The 22,273-nt window shown below is 45.5% G+C and overlaps 1 protein-coding gene and 1 non-coding gene across 5 annotated transcripts; one reads left to right on the top strand and one right to left on the bottom strand.

The window, feature by feature from the left end:
- Positions 1-332: 332 nt before the first annotated feature.
- Positions 333-15,076, top strand: TNFSF14 (TNF superfamily member 14). 4 transcript variants are annotated; one of them, XR_002144338.2, is made up of 7 exons: positions 333-677; positions 1,912-1,948; positions 2,208-2,249; positions 2,883-4,074; positions 8,608-8,721; positions 14,343-14,489; positions 14,864-15,076. XR_002144338.2 is itself a non-coding variant. In XM_002927764.4 (4 exons), exons 1-4 carry the CDS (start codon positions 459-461, stop codon positions 3,308-3,310), a joined length of 726 nt encoding a protein of 241 aa, XP_002927810.2. In that variant the 5' UTR covers positions 333-458; the 3' UTR covers positions 3,311-5,162. The 4 variants fall into 4 exon arrangements, 1 of the variants encoding a protein (XP_002927810.2); XR_860404.3 differs by lacking the exon at positions 8,608-8,721 and having other exon boundaries at positions 14,343-14,462; XR_860403.3 differs by lacking the exon at positions 8,608-8,721 and having other exon boundaries at positions 14,864-15,006.
- A 560-nt stretch (positions 15,077-15,636) lies between these two features.
- Positions 15,637-15,741, bottom strand: LOC117802175. The gene has a single exon (XR_004625216.1). It is a non-coding gene; the product is annotated as a U6 spliceosomal RNA (small nuclear RNA).
- Between the last annotated feature and the right edge of the window lie 6,532 nt (positions 15,742-22,273).

Here is a 22,273-nt window from a genome sequence, read left to right as displayed (position 1 = left end):
CTCTCACCCACTAGGGTAGGAGCTCCGTAAGACCAGGGCCTTTTGTCTCTCTTATCCGCAGCTGTGCCCTCAAACCTAGAACAGTGCCTGGCACGCAGGAGATGATCTATAAATATTTGGTAACAGAGTCAATGAAGCGGCCACAGGGAAAAGCTGGGGCCTCCCCGCTCAATCCCTACCTGAGTCACATCTTCAGATGCCCCTGGAAAGTGTGAGAGGCTGCATGAGTGAGAGTGAGATGGGGCCAGCCTGGGGGTGGGGGGACAGGAAGAAGAGGAGGGCCAGTGGGGAAAGGGGAGGGGCTGAACCCCAGCTCTAAAGGCAGCCCCGGGACCCACGGGCGCCTGTCTGCAGTGCGAAGCCCAGAAGCATTGGGCAATTGTGGTTTCCTCCCTGCCCAGGGACCCAGCTGTGCTAGCCCAGCCCCCGGGGTGTCTCGGGACCTCATCTGCTCAGGCATGGAGGAGACAGTTGTGCGACCTTCGGTGTTCACGGTGGACGGACAGACAGACATCCCATTCACGAGGCTGGGGCGCAGGCGCCGGAGACGGCCGTGCACTGCGGCCCAGGTGGGCCTGGGCCTGCTGCTGCTGCTGCTGGCGGCTGGGCTGGCCGTCCAGGGCTGGTTCCTGCTTCAGCTGCACTGGCGTCTGGGGGCAATGGTCACACCTCTGCTGGTGAGTGGGGCCTGGGGCTCGTGGCAGGTGGGTCTCCTCTGTCACTGGGCATCTCTGTGTGCGTGCGTGTGCAGGACAGGAGACAGACCAAGGGCAGCCCAGGGCAAGTCAGTTCTCCTTTCTGAAACTCAGTTTCTTCATCTGTAAAATGGGTGTGGTAATAAGAGTGCCCACGTCCCAGGGAATGAATTACCATATTGTGTGCGTGGTGCCTGGGGGTGGTCTTGGGATTCTCTCCATGATGGCACAATTGATCAAAACCTGTATTTTTTTAAATGGAGATATAAATGACATGTAACATTCTGTCATTTAAGGTGTATATTGATCTGACGCATTTATTTTGCGATATGATCGCTTGCCACGTTGGTGAAGACCTCTGTGGTGTGCTATAATGACCATTTCTTCTAGTGGTGGCAACACATAAAATTAGTCTCTTAGCAAGTTTTACGTCCAGAATAGAGCCTTGTTGTCTGTAAGCCCCGGCACTGACATTCCGACATTGCTGATTATTATAGCCACGCCCCGATCCCCACTGTGGGGACTGTCACTAATCCACTTGGTTCGAGCTTCTGAGAATCTCTCTGTCAGTTTGCTCTTGGCTGTGGATGTATCTCTCTGTATCTCTGTGTCCCACGCCGTGGCCACGTGGTCTTGGCCTTTCGTGTCCTGTGCCTCTGGGTCCCTTCTCCTTGTGACTGGATCTGATGGCCACACGCGCACGTCCTTCACATGAACCCATGCCGCCGTCCCACGTCCGTCCGTGTGCCCGCGTGTCCACGTGCCGGCCGGTCTGTAGCCCACGCGTTGGCATTATGCACAGACCCGCATGGACCCATAAACCATGTGGCCATGTATCCGAGTCCACGTGTGCCTTGTCAGTGTGTCACATAAGTGTCCAGGTCTGTACCCTACGCCCCGTGTCCATATTCACTTGTCGGTGTCGATGTCCATGTGTCCTGCCAGCCAGATCGATGTATGACTTATTTAATTAACCCTTACATAGTGCTTACTACGTGCCAGGTGCTGGGGCACGCTTTACACCCATGAAGTCACTGAATCCTAAAGTGGTGCGTCCCTATGTCTATTTACGGAGGCTGCTGGGTAGGGCAGGGGTGTGCACGTGGCCCTGGGTGGTGCCTGTGCCCGTGGTCTGCTGTGTCTCACCGCCGTGAGTCTGAGCACACCAATGCGTGGGCCCCGCAGCTCCTCACCCTGGGCTCCTCTGCCTTTTCAGGACGGAGATGCAGACTCGTGGAAGCAGCTGACCCAAGGTGAGTCAGGGTCCTGGCCCCAGGGAGGGCCGGCGGGATGGTTCCCACGCTGCCCCCGCCCCCTCAGCCCATTGCCCAATGTGATTTACACAACTGGTCTGAGCCCGGCAGGTGCCCCTCCCCCAGGCCTGAGAAGCAGAAGTCTGGGGCACTCCGGAAAGGGTGGGGTTGACACCAGGAGGTAGACTTGATGACCCCTTCGGGGGCTGGCCCTTACCCCCCACTGCCTTCATCGCTAATCTCTCCCCTCTCTCTCCAGAGCGGAGGTCCCACCAGGCCAACCCAGCTGCACACCTTACAGGTAAAGGGGACCCTGGGTCCTGGATGGGGAGGGGGGCAGGGTGTCCTGGGAAGACCAGACAGATGGCCAACACGTCATTCATCCATCCGTGTGTCCTTCGCCATTCCCAGCGTAGCCCAGAGCACAGACGTTGCCTACACCCAGGCGTTTCTCATCTCGTTTAGTGAATAACCCCTTACGTGGGGCTCACCGTGCCGCATGCGCTGTAGTTCCCTCCGTACACGTGCACTCCTTACGCACTAAGGAGGCAGGATGCATATCTCCATCTTACTGAGAGAGAGACTGAGGAACATGGAGATTATAAGGCTTCCGGACCGGGGTGTGTTCCGTCTCCGTTCCTTGGTTCTGCCCCTCACAAGTTTTGATGCTTTTGGCCAGGCCCTTAATTGCTCCATGCCTCAGTTTCCCCACCTGCGGGGGAGGGGGGACAAAATGAGTTAAGATGTATAAGAAGCAAGTGACTTGGCCTCTGGCTGCCTCCGTTCTCCCACCTGCACGGTGAGGATAAAGCGAGCTCATACGTATGAAATTCTCAAACGGCCTAACACGGGTTGGGGGTTGGGTGGGGGCCGTCACCCTCCCTCACCCGGAGACGGACACGTGCTGACCGGGCCCCTCTGTCTCCGTCCCCAGGAGCCAACTCCAGCCTGACGGGCAGCGGGGGCCCGCTGCTCTGGGAGACGAAGCTGGGCTTGGCCTTCCTGCGGGGCCTCAGCTACCGCGAGGGCTCCCTGGTGATCGCGCGGGCCGGCTACTACTACGTCTACTCCAAGGTGCAGCTGGGAGGCGTGGGCTGCCCGCAGGGGCTCAGCAGCGGCCTGCCCATCACGCACGGCCTCTACAAGCGCACGCCCCGCTACCCCGAGGAGCTGGAGCTGCTGGTCAGCCGGCGCTCACCCTGCGGGCGGGCGACCAACCCCCGCGTCTGGTGGGACAGCAGCTTCCTGGGGGGCGTGGTGCACCTGGACGCAGGCGAGGAGGTGGTGGTCCGGGTGCCCGACGAGCGCCTGGTCCGACTCCGCGATGGCACCCGCTCCTACTTCGGGGCTTTCATGGTGTGAAGGAACGACTGACAGTGGACTGAGTGGGGGTCTGACAGGCAGTGTGACCTCAGGGGGTGCTCTGGGGAGCCCAAGACTCAGCAAGCAAAGAGCTCGGCGGGCACCTGCAGGGCCTGAGAACCCAGCCCCGCCTGAAGGTCGAAGACCCAGCAGGCACCTCTGGAAAACCAGAGGGAACACTGCAGACCCTGCCACAGTCAATACTGCAGCCCAAGACCCAGAGACTCGGGGGTCTGGAGGCCCCCAGCGCGGGGGACAGCTGATCTGCCTGATATTCAGGTAGAAGGGGTGAGGGGTGGGTATTTATGTTGTTGATTCAGAGAAGAGTGGGACTTGGGGGTCCAGGGACTTGGCTGAAGACAGGAAGCCTCACCGTCCCCCACTCGCATGAGTGTGGGCGGCTGTGGGGAGGGAGTCATCGTCAGGACTCATCCATGAGGACAGCCCAGCCCAGGCCCACCCACGGCCACAGTCACACATTCAAGTTCCGCCCACAGCTGCGTGGCTACACCTCATCCTGGCCGTGTAAGGTGACCCTCGGAGACTCCCGCACAGCCCACGTGCCATGTGCCCGTAACTGTTTGCCAACCAGCTCTCCCGGCAGGGAAGAGGCTTTGTAGTGTTCGTGATTTTCTTGGTGTAATTACTCCCATCGCGGCCGGTGGCTGGCTACCAACGCATCACCAACCGCCTGGCTGGACCCCAGCGCCGTCGTCGAGCATTCACATCCCACCAGGACGTCACGGCTGTGTTTCAGCACCCAGGTCAGGGCCTGGCACAGGGCGGGCACTTGGAAAATGTTTGCAGAGAGAAAGAAAGAAGGGAGGGTGGGGAGAAAGGAAGGAAGGAAGGGGGGAAGGAGGGAGGGAGACAGAACGCAGACACACCTACGGCGTCACAGAGAGTCACACAGCTCCACAATCGCTTTCACCACTGCACTCATTCCCACAAAGCATCAGAGTCTCACACAGCTACACACAAGCCATAGTGTCACAAACAGTCAGTCACAGGCATTGTGTGACAGCCACATATGACACAGTCACAAGAAGTCATCGTCACAACCGCAGTCACCCACAGGGACCATACAGTCATACCAAGTGTAACACATGGGGTACCGTGATCATCACATCGGACTTCCACACGCGGCATCACGGCCACACCCATCACACACACACACACACACACACACACACACACACACACACAACACATGCAGCCCAAGGTTCCTCCCTAGCCAAGACGAATACATCCTGGGATGAGTACCAGACTTTGTCTGAAGCCCTGGGCTCCCCGACCACGGGTCTTGGAAATAAATGGTAAATGTTGCACCTGGGTCTGTCTATTCTCAGGGGAAGAGTGCCTCACAGAGGCAGAGGGGTAGATGGAATCGCTCGTGGAAATCACTTTACAAGTTCACAGATCAGAAAACTGAACCCAGCTGGCTCAACTCCATGTAGGAAGCTCAGAGGCGGGGGAGGAGGGGAGAGATCTCATGCCCAGGTCGGCCTCCTCCTCGAGTCTCCCATTCCTGAGGAAGGGGAGGCTCCCTCCTGCCAGGCACCCTTACTGCAGACATCCAGGACAGAGTGCTGGTCTACCCAGCCAGCTGGAAGCTTGGAGCAAGTGGGAGCATGGGAGGAGGGCAGAGGGAGGGGCAGATAATGATACGCATACAAATCAGATGGTCTGTATAAATGAGCAGGAACTCTGGTGTGGCCAAAGGGAGGTATTGGTACTCAGGACCCAAAGATAAAGGCTCAGCCCCCAGAAGTGGATGGGTTATTGTTGTTATTGTCGATACTGTTGTCGTGTTGCCTGGAATGGGGGGAAGGAAATAGACTTTGCAATCAGATGGTCCTGCATTCCAATTTCACTCGCCACTTGTTACTGTGTGACCTCAAGCAAGTCCCATCACTTCTTGGTGCCTGTGTTTCCTCATCTGTAAAATGGGAGGTGACGCCAGTCCTCGCCCCAGGTCTGTTATACAGATTACATCAGATCAGACACGGAAAAAGCCATTTGTTATGGTCCCTGGTACACAGTAAGAGCTCCGTAAGTGTGCGAGGGACATAAGTGATTTAGGAATATTAAGAACAGCATTTGTCAGGCGCTTTCCTTATGCCAAGCATCTAGTGTGAGTCACAACCTTTTATACACACCTGGGCAGGAGCTATTGTTGTCCCCATGTTCCAGACATAGAGGCAGGGACCCTGGACTCCCCCTCCACTCCCACCAAGGGCACACAGCTTCACACCTCTCTGCCCTTGAGGACTGGTGGGAGGTGGGGCGGCCCCAAATGCCCAGCCCCAGCCCCTGCTGGAGTTTCCTTTACTCTTGTCACCATTTTTCTGTTTCCGTGGCTTTGATGAGACCAAGGTGTGGGGACGGTGTATGTACAAAGCCACAAGCAGCCACCAACTTCCGCCTGGGGATGGAACCTCTCACTAAGTTTAGCCTCCAAAGATCATTCCTGGGAGGGGCCTCCCAGCCCTGAGGTGGAGAAGCAAGCGGAAGAAGAGAGGGTGGGTAAGAGGATGGGTAGGGTAGGAGGGAGATGGAAAGAGAGGGAGGGGAGGGAAAGTAGGAGGGAGAAGGCGCAGAGAGCCCTGGAGGGGTAGAGGCTGGTGCTGTAGGAGACCTAGACCCCAACTTGATTTCAGATAGAACATGGCGTGGGAAGCCCCCAGCCCAGGCCACTGACCTACTTTACAATTTCTGAGAAGTTTATCTCTTTGATTTCCGCTTTCACATTCCGCTCCGGCAACCTTTCAGATATTACCTTCCCCCACAATTAGCTCTTCCTCGAGACCTGGGGTCTGCATCCTCACCCTCCCTCAGCCCCTGGAAAGCTCTCCCTTCATCTCTTGCCAAGACCCAGAGGTGGTAGGAGTAAAAATAATGATGATAAATCATTTATTAATTTCATATTATAATGTTATGACCCTCCTGCTAAACATGGCCGTGTTCAATCCTGGGATGCATTGTCTCAGAGAAAACAAGAATGGGTCTTTGGGGAAGCCAGGCCGCCAGGGTTCAAAGCCCCGCTCTGCCACTTCCCAGCTGGGTGATCTCAAGATCCATCCTTGGCCTCTCTGGGCCTCAGTTTCCTCATCTGTAAAAGAATACGAATAGTGGCCTCTACCCTACCTTAGTCATTGTGAGGTGAAACGACTTGAGTGTTTAAGTAGTTTTCCGGAGCTTGGCCCACAGTGAGTTCTTTAATCCTTAGTAGATATTCTTTTTGTAAGCATAGCTATAACCATGTGCACATTTAAAGTTCATATTCTTTTCAGTGATTCCATCGAAGGTAACCTTACACCCGCCAGCCCCATCCAGTCACTAGGTGTGTTTTTGTTGTTGTTTGTTTTTCAGTAGGCTTCCTGCCCAGTGTGAGGCTTGAACTCACGACCCTGAGATCAAGAGTTGGTTGCTCTGTGGAGCCACCCAAGTGCCCTAAAAGTGTGTTTTTAATATGGAAATTAGTGGCCAATATTTAAACATTACAAAATTCCGCGTGTGAACAAATCCGAATTTCTGGATTCTCTTGGAAATGTGGAAGCTGTGAACAACAACCCAAGCTGGGCAGTGGCTGTCCCTCTTGGATAAGGCAGGGGCTCCCCCGCTCACCCCCGTCTCCTCTACCCCCCTCCCACCGTTGTCTCCCACACAGAGGCTGAATGTCAGTTACCTTCCAGCTTTGTGCTTTTGTGGTTGTTTCTCTTAAAGTAATAGGATCGTTAATTACAGGTGATACATCTGATGTACTCACCATGTACCAGATACTGTGCTAAGTGCATTAATTCACAATAACTCATTTCATTCTCATAGTGACTGTGGGGTAGTGTTGTAACACCCATCTCACGGGTGGGGAATTCTAGGCACAGAGAGGTGAAGTCACTTCTCTGTCAGAGGTGAGAAAAAAAATGACAGCCTGAGATGACTATGAGTTTCAGGAAGAGTGAGAACTCATGGTTGTTTTCATTTCCTGCTGATGCTTAAAAGGATAGCCATTTATTACCGCATCGCTCTAGAGATCAGAAGTCAGAAACGAGTCTTATGGAAGTAAAATCAATGTGTCGGCAGGGCTTCATTCCTTCTGGAGGAAGGTTTGCCTCAAATCTTTTTATCAGAGTCACTTCTACAGGATCCCAAACTATGACACACATAAATTGCAATTTGCAAGGAGTGCAAATAATTTAACTTCTTTTTTATTCTTAATGCAACTTACTTTGTGCAAAGATCCCTTTGCACCAGGATGCTAAGAACTATCAGTCAGTTGGGAACCATCCCTGCCCACATGCTCCTTTCCCCAAACTGCCAAAATTCCAGGGAGCTTAGGCAGTGTCCCGGCATTAAGGGTGAGGGAGGGATCCATTTGATCCTCAAGCCACGTGTCCACACAGGTGCCCATCGCCAGTCTCCTTCTGACTCATCAGTCCTCCATCTTTATACTTATGACTTATCAAGACTGTTGCATTCTCTGCTGCTCCCAAGCCTTGCTCACAAGGCTGATTTTCAGCCAGCTTGAGGCCCCGGAAGCTCTTTGAGGCTGGCTGTGGCTTCAACTGCCCAGAGACACCGCCAAGTCATTTCCTTTTTGGGGACCTGCAGCCTCTCTGGGCTCTGTAATGAAGCCTCTCCTAGTTTGGGGGCCCCTAGATACCTCTGGGGAACTTTCCCTATTCTGGGTCTCTCTTTTGTTGTTGTTGTTGTTGTTGTTGTTGTTGTTGCTGTTGTTGTTGTAGTTCCAAAAAGCAGGGCATGGGAACTTCCCCCGTGTTATGGGTGCTGAATTGTGTCCCCAAAATTCTTATGTTGAACTCTTACACCCATTACTTCAGAATGTGATTGCATTTGGAAATAGGGCCTTTAAAGAGAAAACTAAGGTAAAATAATGGCTGTTTTGTTTTGTTTTAAAGTAAACTCTAAGCCCGACATGGGGCTCACGGGGCTCAAACTCACGATCCTGAGATCAAGAGTTGCACGTTCTACTGACTGAGCCAGGAGCCCCTCCTATAAAATAAGGTTATTAGAGTAGGCACTGATCCAATATGACATGCGTCCTTACAAGAAGAGGAGGTCAGCACACAGAGGGATGGCCACGTGAGGGTGTAGGGAGACGGCAGCCTGCTGCAAGCCAAGGAGAGAAGCTTCAGAAGGAACCAGTCCTGCTGACACCTCAATCTCAGACTTTCAGCCTCCAGAATTGTGAGAAAACACATTTCTGATGTTTAAGTGACTCAGTCTGTTACGGCCACCCTAGCATACCCATACAGCACCTCTCCTCCTTCCATCAGTCCTGGGCAAAGCAGATGCCTTCCAGAAACTGGAGAAGACAAAGGAACAGACTCACCCCTAGAGCCTCCAGAAGGAATGCAGCCCTGCTGACATTTTGCTGTGAGCCCAGAACTGTAAGCTTATAGACTTGTGTTGTTCTAAGCCTCTAAGTTTGCAGTAACGTGTTACTGTAGCAAGAGCAAGCTCCCCCCCGCCCCGCTGGGATCTGGGAGGTACTCCAGGGCATCCAGGACAGTCCGCGCCCTATGCCACTTGGATCCCTGTGCTTTGCAGAGAGGTTCACGACGTGTGGGGACAGCTGCTGGGGAGCCTTGCTGGCCTCTCTCCCAGCCAGAAGTGGAATCGTCCCCTGCTGCCGCTCCCCCCTGTTCATCATCTCCCCGCCCCGCCCCCCAGCTATTCCTTCTGGAGTCCCTTCCCCCTTAGCCGGTACTTCTGTTCATCTAGGTGGCTTGCCCGGTGAGGTGACTGAGTTCCTATCCCAGAGGGGTCAGAGACCCTGGTCACCATGCCTTTAGACCTTCAAGAGTGGCACTAACTTCTGCCCTTGCATTGTGATGTAACACTGCATTCAGTTTACCACCTTGATTGACAAAGGGTGTGGAGGGGAGTAATGTTGGAGGCTTCCACTTGACCTTATCCACAGAAAAACCTCACAACCCCGATCTGCTCAGTGATTTCCGAGGGACAAGTGCTGGACATGTGTCATCTCTCTAAACTCTTACCACCACTCTGTGGTGTCACTATTATTATTGTCCCCCAACTACAGAAGAGGAAACTGAGGCACGGAGAAGTGAAGCAGCTGGCCCAAAGTCCTTCATCTAAGAAGTTATGGAGGCTTCTAATCCCGGAACCTTTGCCTAAAGCACTTTCTTAAATCTACCACACGGTACTCCAGCAAACACACAGAACCCACTTTATTATCCGCTTCTCTACCGATGGACGCATAAGTCGCTTCCTCGTAGTACACAAAACGCAGTCATGAATACCCTCGTCATGACTTTTTGTGCATGTGGTCCCCCTCTCACAGGTCCTGGGTGACCTCACACAACAGCTCGAGAAGGGTTCTGAGGCTATGTGTGCTGACCTCCATCCTGGGACCTCAAATCCAAGACTTCCAGCCAGCCTCCCTGCCTCCCCCATCCCTTCTCCTCCACGTTCTACCCTCCCTCCCACTTCAGGACATTCTCACCAACACCTGGCCCTGAGAACTGACTTGCCCCCCTCCTACGGGGCTCCCCTGTGTCCCCATGGTCAGGTCCCTTTACCTGACTGAGCCTGTTTCCCCAGCTATACAACATGGGAAGCAGCTCCAAAGATCCCATGCATGGAGGGATAATAATTTTGATATATAATTCAAGATCTTTTCCCTTTCCTTCTTCTGATCTAAAACTTCACTTCATCAGTTACTGGTTGAGTGACCTCAAGCAGCTGGCTTAAACCTCTCTCTCTCTCTCTCTCAGTTTCTTTGTTTGTAAAGTAGGGATAATAATACCCTCCAGTACCTCACACCTCATAATACAACCTCCGCCCAGTACTTGAGCACAGGGAAGACATGTCAAGTGCTTAGCTGAGTGGTTTCTGGCACATACTAGGTGCTCAGTAAATATTGGCCATTGTTATTACAGTTGACCCTTGAACAACATGGGGTTTAGGGGTACTGACCATCCCCAACCTAGTCAAAGATCCACATATAACTTTCGACTCCCCAAAAACTTAACTACTACTAGCCTACTGTTGACTGGAAGCCTTACTGATAACATAAACAATTGATTAATGCCTATTTTCTGTGTTACATGTATTACACATTGTGTTCTTACTATAAAGTAAGCTAGAGAAAAGGAAATGTTATTAAGAAAATCATAAGGAGGGGCGCCTGGGTGGCACAGCGGTTAAGCGTCTGCCTTCGGCTCAGGGCGTGATCCCGGCGTTATGGGATTGAGCCCCACATCGGGCTCCTCTGCTATGAGCCTGCTTCTTCCTCTACCACTCCCCCTGCTTGTGTTCCCTCTCTCGCTGGCTGTCTCTATCTCTGTCAAATAAATAAATAAATAAAATCTTTTAAAAAAAAACATAAGGAAGGGAAAACACATGTACAGTCCTGGACTGTATTTATCAATACTGTAAATTTACATCATCTCTTTATCAGACCAATCGTCTATCAGTACCTCCATCAATGTCATTTGACGTGACCAAAAAAACCCACTGCTGATGTGGCACGTATTACTAACACTAGACACCAAAAGTGAAAAGATAATATGAAAAAGAAATTCCTGTTTCTTTACAATGATCATGATTCATCCGTTAGTAACATAGAAGCAGCGATAAGATTTCTTTGTGGTGGCCTGGTGTAACCCATCCAGTTGCTTCACTGTAGCCCAGCCTGTACACTAATGAATGAATTGTTACAAAGTTTTAATGGCAGACAGTATTACTCTCATGCTTATGACACAGTATCAGAGACATTATTGCATTTTTAAAAAAACAGGTGTGATGATAGGCTGACTCACAATTCCTCCAATTCTTTGAAAGCAAAGTTATAAAACAGCAAGAAAACTAATACATTAGTAATTTTATATTAAATATCACTCACCTTATGCCTACATAGGATACGCTGTAAAAGGCACCATGTACGGTCTATGTTCGTGTGCATACGTTTTGATAAATGTTTACTTTTTATAACAGATTGTGTGCATTTTGTGGTAGCAAATGGTAAAATAGACCAGTATCTACATATATTCTATGCACTCATGACATACCTTTTTCTTAACTTGTCGATATTCCTAGGCTACACAGTTCCTCTGCATATTTTTTCAAATTGCCGCAAACCTTCAAAAATGTTTCCAGTATGTGTATTGAGAAAAGAATGCATATAAGTGGACTCACGCAGTTCAAACCCATGTTCCTCAAGGGTCGACTGCTTCCCCTGCCCCGTTCCCTAATCAAGGAGTAGTTGGTTTTGCATGTGCATTCCTTCCCAAGAGAGATGGTGGGGAGCAGGAATAACCGATGAGTCTTTTCCTGGTATCGATCTCCAAAAGCCTCAAGTGATGAAGTTTGGGGTACATCCATTGCAGGATGTACCTGAATTTTAGGTTAAAATCTGTGAGATTAAGAAGAGAAAAAAACAGAGCTAGTATGTGTCCCAGACTCATATCCAACTAGAGGAAGCAATAGGTTGTCATCTTCCTGATGACAAGGAAGTCCTCTGAGAGCATCCTTCATTTCCCAAGAAGAAGCCAGGCAGATAAACCCTATCCCATTGGCCAACGGGTCTCTACCTATACCAGTACCACACTGTTCGTTAATATAATGACTATGATAAGTCCTGCTATCTGGGACGGCAAGGCCCTTCTTATTCTTCATCTTCTGGATGATCTTGGTTATATAGGCCTTTTGTTTGGCTTGTCAACTTCCATGAAAAACCTTGTTGAGATTTTTATTGGAACTGCATTGAATCTGTAGATCAAACTGCAAAGTATGGATATCTTCATAACACTGAGTCTTCCAATCAATGAACATGGTATAACTCCTCTTCCACTGGGGTCTTCTTGAGTGTTTCTCCAGAATGTTTCATAACTTTCTCCATAAATAACTTACATCATGTTTATGTTTCTAAGTGTGTTACACTTGTTGGTGCTATTGTAAGTGGCATCTCTTTCTGAAATTATATTTTCCCACATCTGCTGCTGGTACATACAATGCAACAGATGCTTGTAGCTGTCACAATGACATTGAAAAACTGGACATCCTTGTCTTGTTTCTGATCTTTAAGTGAATGTTTTTCCTGTTTCACCATTAAGGATGGATCTGCGGTTGGCTTTTTAGGTAGCCCTTACCAGATGAAGGAAATCCCCTTCTATTCCTAATTTTGCTAAGAGATTTGCAAAAATCATGAATAAATGTTGAATTTTTTAAACGTTTTCTCTGTGTCACATAATCTTAAGAGCATCACATAGTTCTTCCCCTTTAGATTGACAATGTGCTGAATTAGGTTCATCACTATTTTAATGTCAATCATCCAGCCTTTTATTCCTGGAATAGATCCAACTCGATCAGGATGTATTTTTTAATGCATTGCTAGATTCAATTTACTGATATTTTAGGTAGGATTTTTGCATCTGTGCATAGGAGGTAGATGGTCTATAATTCTTCTGACTCAGATTATTCATGTCAGGTTTTGGTATTAAGGCGATGCTGGCCTCATAAAAAGAAAAAACTGGGTGTTGGAGCACCTGGATGGCCCAGCTGGTTAAGCGTCTGACTCTTAATTTTAGCTCAGGTCGTGATCTCAGGGTCGTGAGATTGAGCCTTGTGCTGGGCTCCACACTGGGCATGAAACCTGCTTAAGATTCTCCCTCTGGGGGCGCCTGGGTGGCTCAGTCGTTAAGCGTCTGCCTTCAGCTCAGGGTGTGATCCTGACGTTATGGGATCGAGCCCCACACCGGGCTCCTCCGCTATGAGCCTGCTTCTTCCTCTCCCACTCCCCCTGCTTGTGTTCCCTCTCTCGCTGGCTGTCTCTCCATCTGTCAAATAAATAAATAAAATCTTAAAAAAAAAAAAAGATTCTCCCTCTGTCCCTCCCCACCGCTCTTTGTCTCTCTCGCTCTCTCTAAACGAAAACAAAAACAAAGAAAAAAATAAAACACCTGGCTGTGCTTTTTTTTCTCTATATTCTGAAATAGTTTGCAAGTTCTTAGCTTTATTAGTCACACAGATACTTATGAAATTAACTTGTAAAAACATCTGAATCGGGCATCTTATTTGTGGGATGGGTTTTTTTGTGTGGGGGAGGAAGGTTTTTATTATTCAGTTTCTTTAACGACTCAAATTCTTTACACTTCGTATTTCTTCTTCTTTTTTTTTTTAAGATTTCATTTATTTATTTGACAGAGAGAGAGGCAGCGAGAGAGGGGACACAAGCAGGGGGAGTGGGAGAGGAAGAAGCAGGCTCCCAGCGGAGAAGCCCAATGTGGGGCTCGATGCCAGAACGCTGGGATCACTCCCTGAGCCGAAGGCAGACGCTTAACGACTGCGCCACCCAGGTGCCCCTCAAGACCGTTTTTAAGTGCATTCACATTAAAACTGTTCTATTTTCATGATTATATCTAGTAACACTTTTTACATTAAACTCTGTGCTGTCTGTTATTAGTAGGGCTAAACCAACTTTCTTTCTGGCTGTTTACATCCTTTAATTAGCAACTTGTTACATCTTTTATGTTTAAATGTAAACAACATGTTGCTGGATTTTAAATGTTCTTACTCCGTCGGCAATAATTGTCTTTTAATTTGAGTATTTAGAACAATGCTGTCCAACATAAACTTAATGCGAGCCATCTCTGTAATTTAAGTCTTTTCCAGCAGCCACAATGAAGAGTTTAAAAATTGGTGAAATGGGCGCCTGGGTGGCACAGCGGTTAAGCGTCTGCCTTCAGCTCAGGGCGTGATCCCGGCGTTATGGGATCGAGCCCCACATCAGGCTCCTCTGCTAGGAGCCTGCTTCTTCCTCTCCCACTCCCCCTGCTTGTGTTCCGTCTCTCGCTGGCTGTCTCTATGTCTGTCAAATAAAAAAATAAAATCTTTAAAAAAAATAAAATAAAATAAATAAAAAAATAAAAATTGGTGAATTATAATAATATATTTTATTTAGCAATGTGTCCAGAATGTGAATCATTTCAAGGTGTAATCCGTATAAAATTATTAATAAGATGCTTTACACTTTTTTTCATTCTAGGTCTCCAAAGTCTGCAGTGCATTTTCCGCGGACACGGGATGGATCTCAGCCCAGACCGCCGCCCACCTTCCAGTGCTCCACAATGCCTGGCCACTCTATCGAGCGGTGGAGATTTAGAGCGTCTGCATTAATTCCAATTACTGATGGGTTTGGATTTATTTTGTGGTTTCTGATTGTCCCTCCTTTTCTTTCTTTCTTTTTTTTTTTTTTAAGATTGTATTTATTTGACAGAGAGAGACACAGCAAGAGAGGAAACACAAGTGGGGGGAGTGGGAGAGGGAGATGCAGTCTCCCCTCTGAGTAGGGAGCCCAAAATCCCAGGACCCTGGGATCATTCCCTAAGCCGAAGGCAGACACTTAACCCACTGAGCCACCCAGGAGCCCCTGTCCCTCCTTTTCTATATTTCTTTTACTCGTCCTTCTTGCCTTATTTCGGATTTTTTTTTAATCATTCCAGTTTTTTCTTCTACTTAACTCAGAAATAACGTATTCTGATCTTATTCTTTTGACCATTTCCTTAGGCACCTCCCTGTGTAGGTTCAACCCGTCAAGAGTCTAAAGCTTCAATGCTTCGCCTCCAAGAAGCCTCCGGAGCGTCCTGCCTGCTTCCACTCTCGCCCCCTCCAGGCTGTTCTCTGCACAGCAGTCAAAGCGCGATTTTTGGTAAACTTTTTTTAATGTGTAATGTTTATTTAAAATCACAGATAATTTCGTGTAAAGACATTTATTGGACCAAAAACATTTTTAGGATAAAAATATCTTTTTTTCTGGGGCGCCTGGGTGGCACAGCGGTTAAGCATCTGCCTTCGGCTCACGGCATGATCCTGGAGTCCTGGGATCGAGCCCCACATCAGGCTCCTCCGCTACAAGCCTGCTTCTCCCTCTCCCACTCCCCCTGCTTGTGTTCCCTCTCTCGCTGGCTGTCTCTATCTCTGTCGAATAAATAAATAAAATCTTTAAAAAATATATCTTTTTTCTATTCTTCCCAAAATGGAAATTCCTCATCAAAAGGAACAAAACCAACTCAAGCATCACAAGAAGCTAACAAGAACTCACAAAAAAATGGAGAGTTCACTTCATGTTAGTGGTTTAAAAAAGCCGACATTTGTTTTTTTCCTCTAAGGTATGACTGACATACAAAAATGCTATATATATTTAATATTACATATTGATGAGTTTAAAGATAAGTAAACACCCACGAAACCATCCCCACAATGTCAAAAGCTTAACCATCGCTTCTAAAAGTTTCCTTTTTCCTTCTTTATTTGTGTGCGATAAGAACTTTTTTTTTTTTTTTAATATGGAACACTTCACGAATTTGTGTGCCATCCGTGTTCAGGGGCCATGCTAATCTTCTCTGTATTGTTCCAGTTTTAGTATATGTTCTGCCCAAGCGAGCATGATAAGAACAGTTACTGTAAGCGCTATCCTCTCTAAAAAAAAAAATGGGGGGGCACCTGGGTGGCTCAGTTGGTAAAGCAACCGACTCAGGGTTTCGGCTCAGGTCGTGATCTCAGGGTGGTGCAATCAAGCCCCACGTGGGGCTCTGGGCTCAGTGCGGAGCCTGCTTGAGACTCCCTCTCCCTCTGCCCTGCTCGTGCTCTCCCCGCACCCCAATAGCGAAATAAATAAAATCTTTTTAGAAAGTTTTAAGTGTACAATACCGTATTGTTGGCTATATGCATTATGCTTTATAGTAGGTCTCTAGGACTTACCATCCTCCCTAAATGAAACTGTATACTCATTAAACACCAACTCCCCATCGCTCCCTCCTCCAGCCCCTGGCAATCATCCTTCCACTTGCTATCTCTATGCATTTGACTACCAGGTCCCTCACATAAGTGGAATCACCTTTGTCCTTTTGTGTCTGCCTTATTTCATGCAGTAAGAGGCAGAATTAATCTTCTCCTTACAGCTGAGCAATATTCCATTATATGTATACCCCGCCATGTCCTTTATCCATTCATCCACCACACGTTTGCTTCAACGAACATAGAAGTGTAGGTATCTCTTGGAGACCCTGATTTCAGTTATTTGGTGTTTGTACCCAGAAGCAGGACTGCTAGATGCTACGGTAGTTCCATTTTCAATGTTCGAAAAGCCTCCACGCTGCCTTCCATGGCGCAGCACCATTCTGCCTTCCCACCACCAGGAGTGAACAAGGTTCCGGTTTCTCCACATCCCCAGCAAGACCTGCTGTCTTTGCCTGGGATTTCGTGTCGAATGGGTTGTAACCATCATAACACTGTGGGATGATATCTCACTCGGTTTTGATTTGCCTTTCCCCGATGATTTGTGAGCACCTTTTCCTTAAGCCCCTTGGTCGTTTCATCTTTACTGAGTGCTTACTAATATTTTTATTAGAATTTTGCATATGAGTTTATAAATAAAATTGGTGCATTTTTGTGCCTTTTAGTGACCATATGTGTGCATTTGCGCTGAGTATGTATCTAGAAGTGGATTTTCCTATGCTCAAATTTATTAGATGATACCAGTTTTCCAAAGCAGGGGTCACTATATCACCTCCACCTGCCAAGTGTGAGAGTTCCCATTGCTTCATATCATACCAACCAAGCCAGTGTTGTCAGCCTTCAATTTTAGGTGTTCTGTAATGGGATCCCTTGTAGTTTTGTAGGGTTTTTTAGAGATCTTATTTTTAAGCTATCTCTACACCCAACGTGCGGCTCGAACTCACAACCCCAAGATCAAGAGTCACACGCTCCACTGACTGAGTCTGCCAAGCACCCCATCCCCTTGTAGTTTTTTTTTTTTATGGTTTTACCTATTTATTAGAGAGAGAGAGCGCACAAGCAGGGGGAGCAGGAGAGGGAGAAGCAAGCTCTCCACTGAGTAGGGAGCCCGATGCAGGGCTCGATCCCAGGACCGTGGGATCATGACCTGAGCCACCCAGGCATCCTTTTTCTTTTTGATTTCTAGGAATTCTTTATATAATCTGGAAGTGAGCCCTTTTGTCAACTCTATTTTTGAAAATCTTCTTTCTCACTCTGTGGATTACCTTTTCATTCTCTGAACTGGTATCTTTTGAAAAACATAAGATCTTGCTTTTAATATACTCTAAGAGTAATATTTAATTTAATAATAAATTTAATATCTTCCTTTACATTTGTAATATTTTTGGTGTTCTGTTTTTAAAAATCTTTGCTTATCCTAACATAAATATTCTCCTGTAAGAATATAAATCTTCTCTTTCTTTAAACTTGTTTTACCTCTCACTTTTATATTTATAACCCACCTGGACTGTAGTCCATTCTTGCACTAACACCACATTGTCTAAATTACATTAGGCTTATGGTCGGTCTTAATATCTGGAAGAGTAACTCTCCATTTTGTTTTTCTTCTTGAAGATCGCCGGGCTACTTTTGGTCATTTGCATTTCTGTGGGGTTTTTTTGATTCAGCGTGGCACACACACACCTGCTGAGATTGCCGACACAGTATGGAATCTGTAGATCAGTAGGTATTGGTGTAGAATTAATGTTTTCACAATATTGTCTTCCAATCCATGACCATAGTATATCCTTCTTTTTATTTAGATTTTACTTAATTTCCTCAATAATGTCTTACAGTTTTGCGTGTAGAATTCTTGCACTACTTTCCTTAGATTTTGTCACAAGTATTTGATGTTTTTTGATGCTCTTGCAAATGGCATAATTTTCAAATGTCTCTTTCTAGAGATGTTGATACATAGAAACACCACTGATTTTTGTATTTTGATTTTATATCCAGTGACCTTGCTAAATTCCTTTATTAAATCTATACATAGTTTCTTTTAGTTTTCTGCCTACACAGTAATGTAATCTGTAAGTAATGAATTTTATTTCTTCTTTTTCAATCCTTTTGCTTTTTTCTTTTGTTGTACTGTACTGGCTAGGACCTCAGTGCAATATTAATCAGAAGTGGTAAGAGCAAATCTAATTTCAATTGCCCACCCTTAAGTATGTTGCTGTTTTAGATATTTTGTTGATATTCTTTAGCAGATTAAGAATACTCTATTTCTGGAGTGCTGCAAGTTTTTATCATTAAAAGATGCTGAGTCTATTAATGCTTCGTCTGTATCTTTTGAGATGATGTTATCTTTTCCTTTATTACGCTCATGAATTATAATAGTATGCCCAACGAATTATAATAATTGATTTTTTCATGTTAAACCAACCTTTCATTTAAAAGGCAAATGCACAAAACAATAATCATATGTTAAAGGGAACGCAATGAATAAAAACGCAATGTGCGATGATAACAATATAAAGGTGGAGGGACAGAGATGTACAGGAGCAAAATGTTTGTATACTATTGAAAATAAGTTGGTTTTATTAAAACTAGGTTGCTATGAGGGTAAAACGTTAATTGTTATCCCCAAGATAACCACTAAGAGAATAATTTTTTTTTAAAGGAAGGAAAGGAAAGGAAAGGAAAGGAAAGGAAAGGAAAGGAAAGGAAAGGAAAGGAAAGAAGAAAGGAAAGGAAAGGTAAAACGTTAATTGTTATCCCCAAGATAACCACTAAGAGAATAATTTTTTTTTAAAGGAAGGAAAGAAGGAAAGGAAAGGAAAGGAAAGGAAAGGAAAGGAAAGGAAAGGAAAGAAGAAAGGAAAGGAAAGGAAAGGAAAGGAAAGGAAAGGAAAGGAAAGGAAAGGAAAGGAAAGGGAAGGAAAGGAAAGAAAGAAAGAGGAAGAAAGAAAAATGGAGCGAGCGCCTGAGTGGCTCAGTCAGTTAAGCGCTGGACTCTTGATTTCAGCTCAGGTCATGATCTCAGGCTCCTGGGATTGAGCCCACATCAGGCTCCATGCTCAACAGAGAAGAGACTGCTTGTTCCCCTCCCTCTCCCTCTGATTCTCCCCCTGTTCTCCTGAGCTTGTGCTCTCTCTAGCTCTCTCAATTAAATAAATAAATAGATAAATAAATAAATCTTTAAGAAAGAAAGAGAGAGAGAAAAAAGAAAAATAAGGGAAATCAAATCAGCACACTACCAAAAATCAACTAAAAATCAAAAAAAGGCTGTAATGAAGGAAATGAGGAACAAAACATGTAACAAATCGCCAAATTACAGAAGGAAATCCTTCCTTATCAGTAAATGCTTTAAATGTGAATGGATTAAACTTTCCTATTAAAAGGCTTAACATAATAAAAAAAAAAGGCAGAGATTGGCACATTGGCAAAAAAACAAAAACAATAACAACAACAACAACAACAACAAACGATGTTCCATCTGTCCACAAAAGACTCACTTTAGATGCAAAGACACACAAAGGTTGAAAGTCAAAGGATGGGAAAATCCAAATTGTTGCAAAGGAGAGTTGGAAGGTTATATTATTGTCAAACAAAATAGACCTTAAATCAAAAAGATTACAAGACAAAAAAAGGACATTATATATCGATAAAGTTTCAAAACAGCAAAAAGATGTAACAATAATAAACATATACGCGCCTAACAAAAGAGTCCCAAAATATAGGAAGCAAATATTGAAAGCACTGAAGCAAGACTAGACAGTTCAACAATAACAGTTGTAGACTTTAACACATCACTCTCAATAATGACTATAACAATCAGAAGATCAATAAGGAAACAGAAGACTTGAACAACACATAAACCAATTAGACCTCACACAAACACAGAGCACTGGGCCTAACACTAGCAGAATACATATCCTTCTCAAGTGCACACACAACGTTTTTCAGGATAGACCATATGTTGTGTCACAAAACAAGTCTTAATAAATTTTTGAAGATTAAATCCATATACAGTATTTGTTCCAATCACAATGGACTAAAACCAGAAATGAATAACAGAAGGAAAACTGGAAATTTCACAAATATGTAGAAATTAAACAGCACAATTTTAAACAACTAATGTGTCAAAGGAGAAATCATAAGAGAAGTTAGAAAATATCTTAAAATGAATGAAGATGAAAACACAACATATCAAAATGAATAGGATACAGCAAAAACAGTACTAAAAGGGAAATTTACATATGTAAATGCATATATTTTTAAAAAGATCTCAAATGAATAACTTCACAGCATAACTTAAGAAACTAGAAAAAGATGGGGCGCCTGGGTGGCTCAGTTGTTAAGCGTCTGCCTTTGGCTCAGGGCGTGATCCTGGCGTTATGGGATCGAGCCCCACGTCAGGCTCCTCTGCTAGGAGCCTGCTTCTTCCTCTCCCACTTCCCCCTGCTTGTGTTCCCTCTCTCGCTGGCTGTCTCTATCTCTGTCGAATGAATAAATAAATAAAATCTTTAAAAAAATAAAAAAAAGAAACTAGAAAAGGAATGTCAAGTTACAATGAGACCTATCAGAATAAAGGGCAAAATAAAGGTTAGAGCAGACATAAATAAAATAGAGAATGGAAAAACAACAGAGAGAATCAATAAAACCAAAAAGCTATTATTTGAAAAGTTCAGCAAAATTGGCAAACATTTACCTAGATTTATGGGAAAGAGAGAGAAAGAGATGGAGAAAGAGGAAAGACTCAAATTACCAAAATCAGAAATGAATGTGGGGGCATTACTACTGATTCTACAAAAATAAAAAGTATTGTAAGAGAACACTATAAAAAACTCTACACTACCAAATTAGATAATCCAAATTAAATGTGTAGACTTTTAGAAATACATAACCCACCAAAATGACTCAAGATGAAAAAGAACATCAGAGTAGACCTGTAACAAGGAGGTCAAACCACTAACCAGAAACCTCCCAACAAAGAAAATCCCATAACTAGATGATTTCAATGGTGAATTCTACCAAACATTTAATGAAGAGTATAAACACCAATCTCTCTCAAATTCTTCCAAAAAAAAAAAATTGAAAAGGAGAAAATACTTCCTAACTCATTCTGAGAACAGCATTACCTTGCTACCAAAACCAAACAATGACATCACAAGAAAAGAGAACTACAGTACAATATCCCTTATGAATATAGATGTAAAATTCACAATAAAATATTAGCAAACCAAAGCTGGCAGCATATTAAAAGGATTATATACCCATGACCAAGTGGGATTTATTTCCAGAATGCAGGAATGGTTCAACATGCAAAAATCAATCCGTGTAATATACCAAATTGATAAAATGAGGGAGGAAAACACATTATCATTCCAAGTGATGCAGAAAAAGATTTTGACAAAAGCCAGCCCCATTTCATGACAAATAATAAACAAGGACTACGAAGGAACTTCCTTAATGTAATAAAGGCTATCTATGAGAAACCCACAGCTAATATCATACTTGATAATGAAAGACCAAGAATAAGACAAGGATGTCTATTTTTGCCTGTTCTATTAAACATAGTACTGGAAGTTCCAGCCAGAGCAATTAGGCAAGAAAAAACAAAGGACTGCAGACTCAAAACTTTGAAACAATAATGTGCCGTCCGTAAGAGCCGCAGTGCACCTCAGGAAGAAAGGAGGAGGCTGTCCTCCCACCAGGAACCTGGGAACGCCACACCTCAGTTTTTTTAACCAAAACTAGTGGCTGTTTATTCCCAAGGACTCACTATTCCCCCTCAACATTCTTTCTCGGATTTGCTTTGCAATCCATAGGAAGAGATGAGCCTTATATTGGCAAGTCAAATTCAAAGCCTATTACATCTGAAAAAGATTGAAACATGCATTTTGGGGAAAGAGGGAGAGGTTCAATATTCATTCAGAAAAACAAGGGCATGTATGACACTGAAGATCCAAAAACAGGTCATGAAGTGATATCAGGGGAGTAAAATATTAACGATCCTTTCATTAGCTGAAACCTTTAGGTTTGAGACAGGTAACATGAAATTCTGCTGATTATGGAGAAACTAATTATGTCACTGAACCACCCCCCCCCCGTGGCTATGGAAATTCACAGGTTTATAGCTACTACCAACTGTGCCATTAATGTGTCTTTTCCACCATTCTTCACTATATTGTCTCCTAG

The sequence above is a fragment of the Ailuropoda melanoleuca genome, chromosome 4, assembly GCF_002007445.2.
Source record: "Ailuropoda melanoleuca isolate Jingjing chromosome 4, ASM200744v2, whole genome shotgun sequence".
In the NCBI taxonomy this organism is placed as follows: domain Eukaryota; kingdom Metazoa; phylum Chordata; class Mammalia; order Carnivora; family Ursidae; genus Ailuropoda; species Ailuropoda melanoleuca.
The sequence above is the reverse complement of the archived record's forward strand: the minus strand, read 5'-3'. Positions and strand labels throughout refer to the sequence as shown.